The sequence below is a fragment of the Nymphalis io genome, chromosome 5 (genome assembly GCF_905147045.1).
Source record: "Nymphalis io chromosome 5, ilAglIoxx1.1, whole genome shotgun sequence".
Lineage (NCBI taxonomy): Eukaryota > Metazoa > Arthropoda > Insecta > Lepidoptera > Nymphalidae > Nymphalis > Nymphalis io.
In genome coordinates, this window is record NC_065892.1 from 13105936 (window position 1) to 13119346 (window position 13411).

Below are 13411 nucleotides of genomic sequence, written 5' to 3' on the forward strand. Positions count from 1 at the left end.
TTTGCGTGTATAAATATTCATACTAAACTCGGTGATTTGAGTTTTTAGTAGTTATAAATCGTTCATAATATTTAAAATAAAGATTACAATAAGTAATAATATAATGTAATAATAATCTTCATTATAAATATTATCTTTGTTGCAAAATCAAAAGTCGGTGCAAAACTAAAGTCGTGATGAATTGTTAATTTTAAATTTTCATACATTAACTATTATACTTGATAAAATGAATTTCTTAGATTTTGTTTCTATAGACGGTTCTAATGCGATAGTCGTGTTCGGAAGTCGCCCGCAGGTCGTCACGATTAAGTGACTTTTTTGCGAGAGCTTCTTCCTTAGCTTTCTAAGGACTGCCTTTTTTGGAAACAGTTCCATGAACGTAATCAAAGGTCAAAGAATTTTCTTTGTAATGTCTTATAAGTCGATTTCAAGTAACTGTCTACTGGAATAGTAATCACTACATCGCATAAAACAATGTGTATCAACTGCTGATGTATCTTTGAATTAATTTTTAAAATCATTTAAGAGCATATAATTTGTATTTCATTATATTTTGTAAAATAATAATCTCATAATAAAGTAAAGTAATAGCCTGTAAATTTCCCACTGCTGGGGTAAGGCTTCCTCTCCTTTTGTGAATAATAATTGAGCTATTCTACCATGCAACTCCAATATGCGTTAGTGGATATAAATGTGACAGATTTTACATTCAACACAGTCCTTACAATTTTTTCTTATTATTTTACAATAAGAGATAAAATATAAACACATTAAGAACTTAAAAATTATACATTAGTGGCGCTTGGATTTGAGTCCGCAATTATCAGTTAAAATTAACGTGCTCTACCACTGAGCCATCTCGGCTCATAATAAAATATCTGTATTCAATTCTTGTTTAAGCAACTACAGACAATTTATTGAGGATATTTACGCCTTCTAAAGTACAATTTCAAAGTTCCCGTTTCTAAGTCGGTACTTTTTGCTCGGCAACCTCTTATCTTACTCAAGATTAGGTGCTAAGTCTTTAAGTGAATTTTCGGCATCTTTAATTTTTTCCAGACCTTGGCTTTTAAAAAGCGTTGGGTAAGTGAAATATATTAGGGTGAGAATGAGATTCTGTTATAAGTTTTTACGGTTGGTTAAATTAAGAATTTTTCTTAGGAAATTTTTTTTAGTCTATATTTAGCTAAATGTGTGTAAATTAGTATGTACTGAAATTAATAATACCTAAGGTGTTTTTATATAATTAAAATTGTAGTTGGAAGGTTTACTTGTCGAGGGTCTGGTTACTAATAATTATCATATAATACTAATTATTAAAAATACAGTCATATATTATACCACTGATTTAAGTGTAAGATGTTATTTGTAACAGACTTAATATAAAACAACTAATATATAGGAAAGTAAAAAAATTATCTTACCACGTTTATCCGCGGCGACGGCGACCACCCATAGCACGAGGAGCACGCTCCTGCGCGCCATCACTTACATGCGCGCGCGCATCACCTAAAACAATAAGCCTTGTTTGAGTACGTGAAAGCTGACCAATATTTGATCTTATATATTTACTTTTGACCAAACTTTGAAACAAAGAATGTCTAGTGAGTATAAATATAAAAGAAATATTTTAATAGAACAGTGGAGTAGTTATTTGCCTTCCCGGTAAATATAAAAAAAAAGAAAACTGGACATTAACAAAAATTAAGTACATATTGTACTTAAATTTTTAAATAATCTTTATTTTATTTCAATAAAAATCTGTATTTTATTTGTGGTTGTGTATGATATTGGTTGTTAGAATAGATCTTATTAATGCATATCAGAATCAATTATTACTTAAAATATGTACCTGTTCTTTTCAAGTAATACTCACCATAATAAAATATATATCTCTATTAATGTACTTTTCTGTAATAACTTCATATCCTTCGCATTAAGATTAGGTATTATTATAATGTGCTGGAGCAAAGTGGAGCGTTTTTCTAAGCCACGGCGGAACTAATTGGGCCCTTTAGGGGCTTTTGGGGTAAAAAAAATTAACGACCGTGTGGGTTTCAACACGAAATGTGGTAAGACCGCTTTTAAATCGGTCGAATTGTGAAATAATAGAGTCGGGAACTAAATGCTTGGCAATGGACTGGGCGTGGAACGGATGGTGCGTCATTTTGAGTAGTCTACGGGTATACTTTGGAGACAACTTTGCATTTATATTTCTTTGTGACTCTTTGTAGTTTTAATGATTTATTATTCGTTTTACTAGCTTAAGCTTGTTGACAAAATAAGGCGATCGTCTCTATAGCATACAATCCCACCTGTAGCGTGGTCGTAATTTTATTTAGATTTAAGAATTAAGATATTGCAACTACGGACAAATAAGAAGAACGAATTTGTAATTCACGATCACTTCAAAATCACGGTTAAATTTAAAGTGATATTGTGCTTTAGTCCAAAACGTTAATTTGTGTATTCGAGCTATTTTATTTTCACAATTAGTAGGTAGACTGGCAAGTGGCCACCTGATGTTATGTGGTCATCAATATAGACATTGGCATTGTAAGAAATATTAACCATCTCTTATATCGCCAATGCGTGACCAACCTTGGGAACTAAGATGTTATGACCCTAGTGCCTCTAGCTCAGTCACCCTTCCAACCGAAATATAATAATACTATGTTATGTTAGGTACTTTGGCGGTAGAATATGTCATGAGTGAGTGGTACCCACCCAGACGAGCTTGCCGAAAGCCCAATCCCCAAAAAAAAAAAACTAAATTATGTGTTTGTAACGAAAACTTCATACATTCAAAAATAATTTAAAATCCTGTTGCAATTTCCTTTCAAAAGTGTAATCTTTAAGCAAATTGTGACGTAATTAAGCACACAAACGTGGGCGGTCGTGTTACTAAGATCAGATAAGATGGATAGAACAGTAGCACCTAGTTAAGGCTTTCATAATTACCACGATGATAACGACTTTGATAACACTGTTGGAGAGATTAAGTTAGTTAATGCTTGTGTAAACGTCATTAATATTACCTCGAATAAGAAGTGATTAAGTGTAATTACTATATATTTATTTAGTAATAAGCATAAATATGAGACAAGCTTGAGAAATGTAAACATATTGTTTGTTTTTTTTTTATATAATCGATAAACTACAAAATATATATGTTTGAATAATTTTTGATAAATACGCGATTAACCAGCCTGGAAGCTTCGAAATCAAGCAGCACAAGGTACATAGATGGTCCAGTGGAGAGAACAAATTTTGATCCTAACCGAAGATCATTGGTTCAATTCCAGTCGAGCACCGCTGTATGCTTAAATTGTATTTTTAATTTGTCTCGTGATATATGGTATATGAAAACATCGTAAGGTGTCATGTATCCACTGTATGAAGTTCTGCAACATGTTTATCTACCAAACCGCTGTGGGTTAGAATGACAGTGGAACATACGAGCCTATTAACTTAGGTTTTTGCTCTGCAGATGAATTTATACGATGATGCATTTATAGCAAAAACAAAATCTGACATAATTATCTAATATATTTCGATAATAAAATCCGACATATCGTTTTTAAAATTGAATAATGCCTTTATTAGATATATACAAATACCCAGACAGCGACAAACACATGTTATGTGTACATATACAAATGTTTGTCATAAGCGAAGACCAATTCTGTGACTAACGTAGCGGCCAATTATTAAAACCACAATGAAAACTAATCATCTGTTTTTGTTGAGATATTGAAGAGTACTTAGCTTTATTATTATTACAATTCTTAAGTCTCGTCGTGAACCGAATTAACCATAAAATCCACAATTTGTTTAACTTTCACGTCATTAGTTCAACGAGTTGGTACACAAGCTGAGCGCCATTAAATTACAAAGTCAACCTAAAGTATAGATTTTCAGATATTTACTCGATGCCATTTAAGGGTATCGGTACTAAAATTTAACTACGTATAATTTGTAAGGTTTTAAATGTAATCACCGCGAAAACCGAAACTTTAATGCTTAAAGTATATAATATATAATATCAATATTGCCACACTATAATCGTGAAAAAAATTACATAATTATATAAAATAGTTTTTTAGTTGACATTTTTTTATGACAATTACAGATCGTTGAAGTGTAATTCAATTCAGAATATGAACGAAAGCTCATAAAATAATCTGCGCTGTTGTAAAGTTTCAGCTGGATCAGTAAATTGTATAAGTAGTAGATAGTAGCTTTTTTTTTTATTTAGTTAAAAACATGTTTGTAATTCTGTATATGAGTCTTCTGTTACTTAAATAAATAATTGTGATTGCAATAATTAAATATTGTCATTTAGAAGCGACATCGACGAGACAAAACCTTTGCATTATAAAACATATTCTAAATCTTTAAAAAATATATAACGTCGATTTCATTGTCTATTTAATATTTAATATTAGATCAGCTCCCAAGGGAACATTGTTTTATTAAAGATAACGCGTTTCCGTCGATCTTATCAACCTTCGTAAATAACCTCGAGCTTGCTTTTGCATCTTTGATGTCTCATAATATATTGATGATGAGCTTTTCCACCCAAGACATTGTTTATATTGGCGTTTGTTATAAAGATTGACTTCTTAATTATTACCTCAATATTATTTATTATCATTATAAATTGCATTTAAATACATTAAAATATATAAAGTAAGTATATATTTTTAAGTTTTTGTAGCGAAAATGTATTTTATGAAAAAACCACCCAACCATTTTCGTGTTAAAAAGAATTTCAATTTTTTACTTAAAGTAAAAATCCTGGAATGCAATCACAGCGCCACATACTGTGAACTAACTCATATACTAAACCATCCAGGACATTATTCGCACACGGCCATCTGATCCCAAATTAAGCAGAGCTTATACATACATAGCATATATGGAAACCAAACAACTGATATAATTCATATACTACTTTTTTTCTTTTTGTAAATACACACTTATATAGATAATTACACCCAGACTCAGGACAAATACATGTTCATGCACACAAATGTCTGTCCTGGGTGGGAATCGCACCCTCAATCTTCGACGTGAAAGGCAAGTATCTACCAACCACACCAACCGGCTCGTCTAATTCTACATTCTAAACATCTTATTTACTTATTTATTTCATATTATGACCTCTAAATCTTAATTTATTCGTGTCACAATATTATCTAGTTGTTAATAAAGGGTGATAGACGTTACTCTAATGCTAGGCTTCGTGATAGTCCTTGATAATCACTTGTGAGTGATCATTAAACGGCGGTAGTGTCAGAATTTTAATATTCACTAAATGTATACTGTGTTGTAAAATATTAATAATGATATAATTTAATGTGATTTTATCTATCTTCATAACTATTTAAGCGCGTGTTGCTTTTACAATTTAGCTATTAATATTAAAATAATTAAATCGATTACATACATGAGTTTACGATGTAGTAATCTACTCGATTTAATTTAGTAATTTCGAAGCAAATGTAAGCCCTGTCTAATAGGAAATATAAAACATCGCCAATGCACCACCAACCACGCAATCTAATTCCTTGTCTCAAAGGCCCTGACACTAAGATAATATAATATTGTAGTTAAAAACGATAAATAAGAAAAATATCGTACGCTACGCAATAAATATAATCCATTTAGTAAAAATAATCCTGATATATAAACGAAAAATGTGTTTATTTTACATTAATATTAGTTGATTTAAATAAACATAGTTTTTGGTATTACTTTTCATTGTGATAAACGAACATACATATATTGTTAAATGATTTAGAAAATGAATGATTGGCGTTCGGTCTCCATATTCAAATTCCATTTGATACGCGTATTGTATAATAACTTCCCGTACAAAATAGACGGTAGTTACAAATTATTTTTCTTCGTTAACATTGTCACAGCCTTCGTTGGTATAAAGTTTGTCAAAGGAACGAATTAAACAAGAACGTAAAATAATTACTTTGTCACTGAAAACACATTTCAACAAATCCACTGCAACTTACGAATTCCATATTTAAAATTTTATATTTAAAATGTCATTTAACATAATTAAAAATTTGTGTTCCTTTTTTAAAACTTACCTTTTTCAAGTTTACTTTGTCTCATAAAAAATATTTGATATAGTGAGTTTTGAGCAATTTACCACTATTAAGCAATAATTATATAGACGTTTAATATGAATATGAATTTTGAGTAATTCAGTGTAATTATAGACACAAGTGACACTGTTGTTTCCCATGGTTAGCGGCACATTATCGTGTGATCTTTTACAGTGCCTTATTAATGGCCAGTGTTGACTATCAAGCAGAACAATTGCTCGCCTGCCTTCCAATCTCTTTTTTTTTAATCTTTCTAATTTAATAATAGATCAGTAAATAGGTTATATATAAGTAGTCATACAGAAAAAAAAACACAAGTGTGTTGTATGACAAGAAACATTCTTTGCTTTATTTTGTTACTAATTACAGATAGTATGTAAATCACTTTCCAAATGATTTCAAAGCTACTATAAAAGAAAAACATTATGAAATTAATTTCGTTTGTTTCAATTTCAAATAAAATTCAATTTCATTTTCAAATAACAAACACTTTGATAGAAGATTATATATATATATATTTTTAATTCTGACATTCAAATTCAATTGTGTATCGATTTTGATGGACGCGTAATGAGTTTACACTGAGCTGTTAGGCGGGTTACGTCGGTTTGGAGTGAATATCAGGATTTTTTGGATGAATATATATACCAGTGGAGGTCCTTGTGCGGGCCCGATATTTTTATTAGGTACATACATACATTCAGAAAATTTTAAAAAAACATACCGTTTTATTTTACGAGTTTTTTAGATCTCAACCGATGTTCTAGCATTCATCAGCGATCGTTTCTTATCGAAAATCTAAAAATATTAACATTTATATTCTTACGATACAACCATAACTAATTACCAACAAATCCGTTGATAATCCAGCTTGTTAAGAAATAGGTGCGTGACGGCGCAAAACTTGTATTGACCGTAAAATCGTAATTAGTGGTATATTATAAGCATTTTATTTGAGACGAACAAAAAGCTTTGCGAACGATGTAGGGAATTTTATATCATACGATTTTGCTGTAACTTATATTTAAATAATAATTTATTGTAGTTATTAGTTTTTTTTTTACACTTAATAGGCCAGCGTTTGACCGTTGACTTGCGTGATGTTAAGCATCACCACGGTCTACGATGTAGCACGTTTGCCTAGAAGAAACCTGCAAAGCATTGCATAATTTATACTTATATAATTCATTCTTGTATTAAAAATAAAAATGTATCAGAAGTAAAATGTTTTTGCGAAAGAAGATTTTTATTCAAATATTATACAAAGATACGTTGCACTATAAGCCGTTCAACAATAAGGTTATAAGTAAAAATAAAACGATAACTAATCGTTTCCAACGACTTTAAATTATAAGAAATCGTGTCGTAGTCGTTAGCTATAAAAACATAAAATAAGATATTAATCTTTCATGACAAATAAGACCTTACCTAAGATCAAAAGGCCTTCGGCAACCATTAACAAGATGATAGTACAATGGATATCTGTTGTAATAGGCGTTGGTAATCTCAAACGCTAATCTCTAATTTAATAAAACATATTTTATAACTGACGACTTGAAACAAGACGCTCAACAAATTGTACTAATTTAGTTAATAATATTTAGTAAGATAACCTAGTAGTTAGAACTCGAGAATCTTAACCGATGATCGTGTGTTCAAACCCGGGCAAGCAACACTGAATTTTCATGTGCTTAATTTGTGTTTATAATTCATCTCGTGCTTAAAGGCGCAGGAAAATATCGTAAGGAAACCTGCTTGTTTCTAGTTTCACTGAAATTCTGTCACATGTGTATTCCACCAAACCGCATTGAAGCAGCGTGGTGGAATAAGCTTAACCTATTCTAAAAAAGGCCTTAGCCCAGCAGTGGGACATTCACAGGTTGTTACCAATATTTAGTAGAATTACCACAATGCTTAAAATGATTTAATCTTAACGGAAGATTGCGAGTTCAATCCCAAGCACTAAGGAATTATTATGTGCGTATACTTGATCTTTGTATTTAAAGGAAAACATCGTGAATAAGTTTTAAACCTTCTCAAAAGGAAGCCTTATCCCAGCTGTGGGACATTTACAAACCACAAACCTAAATTTTACATTACTTTAAATATAACAGAATGTGATATTATCGTATATTTAAAACGATATTTTACGTGGTCATTGTATGGTTGCTGTTTTTAATTATGATTTGTATAGTTATATGTCCTCAATGTAAATATTATTAAGCAAACCTTTGTGTATGATTGAATAATATATTCAATTATTTCGATTCCCAGAATGAAATCCCACAATACAATTGAGATCGGAAATATCCTGATTTAAAAATAATTTACAAAGAAGGAACATTTTTTTTTAATATTCAATTATTTCCTTTTACAAAATATTTGTTGAATTGAATTTTATATTTTATTAGCTACCGATCCCGTAAATTATACACCTACCTAATTATATCTATTGATGATAACTGTATAAAAATCCGTCCGGTAGTTTTTGAGTTTATCGCGGTTAGACAGAGAGATGGCGCAAGGAATTTATTTTATATTATGTTTTACTTTTATATATACATAATGCACCCAAACTCGGGACGAGAATCGAACCCGCATCCCCGGAGCAGAAGGCACGGCCACTGCTGACACCAACGCCAGTCAAAGACGGTCCAGTCCAGAACCACAGCTCAGAAGGTTCAACTAATAATTTTATAACGTGATACTATAATCTCATAAAAATATCATATATTAAAGTCTATTTAGGCAACAAATATAATCAAAAACTTTCATTATTTATCATTATCAAGAAAATTACTATATAACCTGTTTCATAACACAGGACTTTACCTTAAAAGACAAGATTTCTGTAGAGCTAACGGTAATAACGCAAACACCACGAATCAACTCGGGGGCATCGCTATACATATCAGGCACCTTATTAAAGTTTTTTTTTTATCAGCGCCCATCACCACGTGACTGAGCATTATAATGGGTACCGCGTTAACCTATTTTACGAAAAGAATAATAGTGCGTTTTATCAAACCCAAAAATCTCCCATGAGAAAGTTGCATCATTTAAAGAGATGACAACAGTTATGATGTACATAGAAATGTATGTAGGTTTTCGTATGTGGAGACGCTGCTTATATGATTTCACTCAAAAAAAAATTAACTACTGCGTTTTCCATTCTTTCTGACAGAATGTCCCATCCGAAGTGACGATCGTTTTAAATTCAATTTAATTATGTAAAATGACCCAAAGTGCTTATAAAAGCCTACTTGAATAAATATTATTTAAAATTTAGATTTCAATAATTCGCACAATGCGAAACAAAGAATGTAATTAATATCAATTTTTCTATGAGAATTTTTAATAGCATTTCCTTTTAGTGTATTTAATTTAAGGAAACACAAACGACTTAAAATAAGTACATTAGAAATGTAGTGACGTTAAAATTAATATAGAAATGGACAGTTTCTCAGGAATGTAATTTCTTACAAAGCTTTCAAGGCTTTCGCCTTAAGATTAGTTCCTTTGTCTGTTAATTCATAATTAAATTCAGCCCATTTCAATCACAAAAGGAATAAAGACAAATAATGACTTCAACATTGAATTGGTACGATGTCATTGGTCGAGATCTAGAATAATCTGATTTTCATTTGACGGGCCGGTTGGCGTGGTTGGCAAATACTTACCTTCACGCCGAAGGTAGTGGGTTCGATTCGACAGACATTTGTGTGAATGAACATGCCTGTTTATCCTGAGTCTTGGTGTAATTACCTATATATGTATGTATTTACAAAAGATAAGCAGTATGTGTAGTATATCAGTTGTCTGGTTTCCATAGTTCAAACTCTGCTTAGCTTGGGATCAGATGTCCGCGTGTGAATAATGTCCCAGGATATTATATTATTATTAAAAATACAATGATATCAAATATTTAAATAAATATGAGTAGTTCCATAGAACAGCGTTGCATGTTTGAAGTGCATTATATAATAGAGCTATCAGCAAATCGCATGGAATACTTAAATTTAATGTTTGTTTACCTTTACGACTTCTTAGATTGGAATAGACTACAAGTTATATTTTTATCTTAACTAATATCGTATATAGTATATAGTAACAGCCTGTTAATGTCCCACTGCTGGACTAAGGCCTCCTCTCCCTTTTGAGGAGAGGGTTTGGAGCTTATTCCACCACGCTGCTCCAATGGGGGTTGGTAGAATACACATGTGGCATAATTTCAATGAAATTAGGCACATGCAGGTTTCCTCACGATGTTTTCCTTCACCGTCAAGCACGAGAAGAATTATAAACACAAATTAAGCACATGAAAATTCAGTGGTGCTTGCCCGGGTTTGAACCCACGATCATCGGTTAAGATGCACGCGTTCTAACCACTAGGCCATCTCGGCTTTTTTAATGTCTGTTTACCTTTACGACTTCTTAGATTGGAATAGACTATAAGTTATATTTTTATTTTAACTAATATCGTGTGTAATAGGAATTCTCTTGATACTTTAAAATGCTTTTCGAATAATAAAATTTCTATCTTCATTTTTATAGACGTCTTTATTGTCATTAAACGATAATTCATATAGATTTAGTTTGCTTGTATGTGTTCGAATTTGGAAACCCATGTTTATAAAAGAGGCGGAAGATGATAATAATAATGTTGCCTATTTTATGTAATCTCTTAAAAAAAAACAATTTACGGGAAAAATACGGTAAGGGTAAAAACATTTTTTTTATATTTTGTAATAAGATACATTGCTAGATTTTTGTATACCGTAATTCTATATCCAAAAGAAAACGTATATATAGACGTATTGTTTACCAATTTTTAATAAGTTAATCTAATATGATTCAAGGTGTAGTGACTAGCACCACAGTTCACGCGTTCTAAATTTGAAAATGGTTGCACCAAACAAACGTATTGTATACAAAGTTTAACAAAACAAAATTTATCACTCAAAAAGCCGGTACAAAAATAAACTGAAATTCTCTGATAACTCTCTGACCGAATTTCTTCTTATCGTCGACAGACTATAAATCTTATTGTTATCGACTTATCGAGAGTAATGACTTGTGACTCATCTTATAATTAATTATAATATAATCATAACATAATATTTTTATGTAAAGTTATAAAATAGCTGCTATAATACTTGTGAAATGTGTTTCACAAGTAAATAACTATAATTGGTATGAACCAACTAAATTTATTTACAAGAAGAGCTGTGTTATAATATATTAAATTCCATTTTTGGTTGCTTTTTTGAATTATTGTTATAAGAACGTATTTATAATAATTATTCTTTACTTTATTTCTTACGAATGATGTGTGTATTTTTTTCCACGAAACCATATTTATGACTTAAATTTTAAGACGACGACGGGGTACATATTTAAAGAAAATAATATGTAATAATTGTGTCGAAAGGAATGTCAATGGGGCTTATTAATTTCAAAATATATATACAAATATCTCAGTTACAGTGTTTTTATACATTATACGATGAACTCTGAAAATATAAATATTCGATTTCAAAAGGAAAATCCGCTTTCTCGTATCTAGGGATTAACAATGGCGGATCGCTATACGTAAGCTTCTCGGAAGATGCTAATTTGTCTTTAAGCGAACTTAATCAGACAAAAAAAAGAAGAAAATAACGAACAGCCCTTGTTAATAACGGACTAAAGGATGAGGCGACTGTTGGGGAGAGAATTTAAAAGGCAAGTAAACAGAGAAATCAGTTAGAAATTTCTTTTACCATACCGTCTAACTACAACACAGAAATCTTCATAAATATTCAATTGAATTTAATGAATACTTTATTTATATAAATTTATATTGCGTTTTATGAATCAATTCCTAATTAAAATTGCAATAATTATATTGATCATATAATATAATTATTGCATACCAACCATACTAAACTGACATATATATATGTCAGTTTAGTATATATGTAGTTTATATATATATATGTTTGTAGTTTATATATATATATATATATATATATGTTTATATATAAACAATTTCCATCTAAGTAAAAATTATAATTCTATTAATAATAGATAATTCAATATTGTAGATTGCAAAAACAACTAATTTAGATGCTTTGGGATGTTATCGCTGATTGAACGCTTTAACGTCATTCACAGTTATTAATGCAAAAAGTTCTTTCAAAATCGATCTATTACGCTTCAAAAACGCTTAATGTATATGTTATTTAGAGTTCCGTTGTAATAACGATATAATTAAAAATCGAATTCCAATTAAGTTGCTTTATACAATGAATATAAGTGATTCTTAAATATAATAACCATTCCTTAAAAAAAACTATTCGCGGTACCAAGCCAGTTCTTACCTTTTTATCCAAATTAATAGAACAGTAGTACAAAAAATGTTACAATATGTAAGTAAAAAAATTAGATTGTTATTGTTACGAACGACGACCCCTCATTAATATTAATCATTATTAATTATAAACTATGGACTTCAAAGTACTTTGTAATTAGACTTTGTGCTTTGTCGGTATACATTTGATCTATGAAAGTTTTTAATGAATTTTAAAATAAATTTTCAAATTCTGCTTAGGTCCAATTCAAACTTTTTAAAAACGTTTTCAAATAAATAAAAAATGCTATTCATGCTAAAAAATGTTTAACGTCAATGTGTCAAATAAAAAATGTCAGAAAAAAAAATATCAAAAACAAAACAAAAACTCACAGGATAAATATAAAATCCGAATCGTGCGAACACTATGAATTAATATTCCACAGAATCCTATGTATTCAGTAAGTTATGGTAAACAGTTCTATTCACATCACACTAGTAACAAATCAAGTTTCACTTCACGTATGCAAATGACACCAATGAAAACAGTTTCCACAAATTCGCGCTTACGAGAACGGAACCAATCGGGAAGCCGACACGTCCGACCCTCACCGATGCCGCGTTTCGACTGCCTTAACTGTTTGGACCAGAGGGGAATTGGGAATGGTGGGGGCTGGGACGGGGTAAAGGGAGACTCCAACTGAGGAGATAACTTTTGATCTTTTTGGTACCGAAGATTTTTAATGACACACTCACATCTGGATATTCGAAAGAAAAAGTGCACGTCAGCCCTAAGTGTTAATGCATGTCAAGGGCTCAGTGGAAACGATGTGTTAGAAAATTTGAAGCGAAGGTTGCGGGTGACATATTTAAAAATAGCCCAAAATAAAATGCGAAGATAAACGCGGCGAAATTAACGGTAAAATGTTGCGATAGTAACAAAAAACGTTTT

The 13411-nt window shown here is 30.8% G+C and overlaps 1 protein-coding gene across 2 annotated transcripts in view; it reads right to left on the reverse strand.

Annotated features, from left to right (window-relative positions):
• Positions 1-13095, reverse strand: part of LOC126768619 (netrin receptor UNC5C-like) — a 69539-nt gene extending 56444 nt beyond the window's left edge. The window contains exons 1-2 of one of the 2 annotated variants that reach the window (XM_050486814.1): positions 12853-13095; positions 1425-1509 (exon numbers count right to left, since the gene is read on the reverse strand). In XM_050486814.1, the coding sequence (XP_050342771.1) occupies positions 1425-1485 (61 nt within the window). In that variant the 5' untranslated portion in view covers positions 1486-1509; positions 12853-13095. The remainder of the gene's footprint in view (positions 1-1424; positions 1510-12852) is intronic. The other variant, XM_050486815.1, reaches the window with a different exon arrangement.
• Between the last annotated feature and the right edge of the window lie 316 nt (positions 13096-13411).